Source organism: Arachis duranensis, chromosome 6 (assembly GCF_000817695.3).
Source record: "Arachis duranensis cultivar V14167 chromosome 6, aradu.V14167.gnm2.J7QH, whole genome shotgun sequence".
NCBI classification, from domain to species: Eukaryota; Viridiplantae; Streptophyta; class Magnoliopsida; order Fabales; family Fabaceae; genus Arachis; species Arachis duranensis.
In genome coordinates, this window is record NC_029777.3 from 97,298,649 (window position 1) to 97,301,520 (window position 2,872).

Sequence of the window (2,872 nt, forward strand, 5' to 3'; positions counted from 1 at the left end):
TTAATTTCTCAATTCATGCAAAAATCCAAAATCAATTTATGAGGAGTCAAACTCACAAATTTATCAATCTTATCGTTAAGTTCTCAAAGAATTTTAAGGATTAAGTGGATAACACATAGCATGTAACTATAAATTCAAATTCAGCCTCTCACTCACAGTATTATAGTGCATCACGCACAAAATTATCAGAGTGCTTTAATTAATTAAATTTCATTGCTTGTAGCTAGATTGGTGAGTAATAATATAAAAGACTCGTGTTTCATGTAAGAATGTGTATATCACTGTTTCTATGGCAAGCCCACCCACTCTACCCTTTTCTTCTTTTCAACAACAGAGACGAGTATCACAACAGGCACGTGTTTCAATTTATTTTTCTCCTTTTAAGCAAAACTAATTTCTTTTAATGAATGAATTATTTAATTTAATTTGGTTAAGGTTAGGCCTACGAAGGCAGTGTCATGGTGGGAAGGTTGTGACGTATTGGGAGGAAAAGATGAGATAGGAGGAGGGACATGGATGGCTTGTTCTAAAGAAGGAAAGGTTGCTTTTCTTACCAATGTTTTGGAGCTTCATTCTTCTCCCCAAGCCAAATCTCGTGGTGACCTACCTCTCTTGTTTCTTAAGGTAAAATATTGTGTCAATGGTACGGTTCATTAATCAATAAACAATAAATAAAGAAAAAAGGTTTATAATCAAAAGAATACTCTCCTATACAGATTAAAGTTATATAAAGAAAATATAAATTTCTTTTGTAATTATTTTTTATTATATTATTACTGTTCAAAATGTAGATCTAATTTTTTCAAATATTATTTTATCCCATAAAAAAATATATAAATTTACATCTTTATCGTATAATTCATCGTAATCAAACAACATGAATTTAAATGGATAATTAATGCAGAGCAGCAAGAGACCCAGAGAATTTGCTGAAAGCCTAAAAGGAGGGGCTGATAAGTACAATGGGTTCAACTTAATTGTTGCAGATATTGAGTCAAAATGCATGGTATACATCTCCAACAGGCCCAAAGGACAACAGATTAGCATTCAGGAGGTTTCTCCAGGACTGCATGTGCTTTCCAATGCCAAACTTGACACGCCATGGCACAAGGTATATATATGTTACTATTATGCATAAGAATTTCAAAAATGGTGGAGGATAACGCATTTTTTTATTAATATTACCTACATCAATACTTTATTTTTATATTAGTAGAATTTAAAATTTATAATCAAATACAAAAATTTAAAATATTAATAAAAATAAATTAATCATATAATATTATTATAAGAAATTTACTCTTTTATACCGCCAAATAACTTGGTATAATTTGTTTATTATTACATCATACATTATAACATTTATAAAAATATTATTTGTACATTAAAATTAATCACCGGATATTTGTGTATAAATACATATATAATTTAATTTATTTTTAATATTTATTTTATATTTCAATATATATTTTACATTAGTAGCTAATTTTAGTATATATCTAATATGATTAATTTATTATATTATAAAATAACTATGTTAGACCATCTCCAGTAGGAAACTCATCCCAGTTCTTGTTTATGGTCCACCTGTCATAAAAAGTAACTCCACGTCAGCTTTTATGTCATAAACAGTAAATAGGAACTCAAAATATCTCTCTCTTCTCCATTAGGAGGAACTAACTTTAGTCCCACTTAATTAATTAATTGAAATACTTAAAATAAATGTAATGTAATTAATTTTTTTTAATAATATAATTTAAATATTTAAATTTAAAAATAATTCACTATTAAAAGATATTAATATTAAATAAATTCATATATAACAATAATACACAATATATAATTTGAGATTACACTCATTTGTAAAATTACTTAATACAAAGAAAAATATAATTAAACTCTATAGTTGACGACAAACAATGTGAAACTGCCATATGTGTTCAATCAAGTCCTCTTTCAATTGTCTATGATGCTGCCTATTTCGAAGTTGGGCATTTCTTTGGAGAAATTGATGGTATGGTGCAAAATCTTCTTCTCCCAGTTGAGGTTATGATAAGCCATTTTTGACATCATCATACTCTAAGCCTTGAGCAAAATTTTCTGCATAAGTATCTCTTTCATCCTCAACAATCATATTATGCAATATAATACAAGCTCTCATTATATTGGCAAGTTTCTTCTTTTCCCAAAAGCGAGCTGAACCACATATAATTGCAAAGCGTGCTTGCAACACTCCGAATACTCGTTCCACATCTTTTCTTTGCCCTTCTTGGTATTGTGCAAATAACTTGCGTTTCTCCTCTTGTGGCTTTGAGATTGATTTGACAAATGTGGCCCATTCAGGATAAATACCGTTTACTAAATAATATCCCATAGTATAATTGTTACCATTAATAATATAATTTATCTCTGGAGCACGGTCATTTAGAATATCATCGAACACTGGAGAACGATCTAACACGTTGATATCGTTATTTGAACCAGAAATTCCAAAGAATGCATGTCATATCGAAAGGTCTGAAAATGCTACAATCTCAAGTACTATGGTTGCAACCCCACAATAACCACTCATGTACTTGGAAGAAGATGAAGAAGAGTAGTAGAAAGTGTGAGAATAGAAGTGTATCTAAGTGGTATATATAGAGTAACAAAATATTAATTTATTAATAATAACGGTAACATAATAACGGCTAATTTCTAACAGCTAATTTTATAACGGTAGTTTTGCAACGGCTAATTTAATATAATAATATATAATATTTAATATTAATTATGACATAAATGATTAATATAAATCATTAATTAAATAAAAATTTAATTATTTAATCTAATTAATTATTATAATTATTAATAAATTAATTACAATTTTAAT

At 28.1% G+C, this 2,872-nt stretch overlaps 1 protein-coding gene across 1 annotated transcript in view; it reads left to right on the forward strand.

Moving 5' to 3' along the window:
• Positions 1-269: 269 nt before the first annotated feature.
• Positions 270-2,872, forward strand: part of LOC107494836 (uncharacterized) — a 3,912-nt gene continuing 1,309 nt past the window's right edge. The window contains exons 1-3 of the mRNA XM_052262595.1: positions 270-352; positions 441-624; positions 905-1,111. Coding sequence (XP_052118555.1) covers positions 270-352; positions 441-624; positions 905-1,111 — 474 coding nt within the window. The remainder of the gene's footprint in view (positions 353-440; positions 625-904; positions 1,112-2,872) is intronic.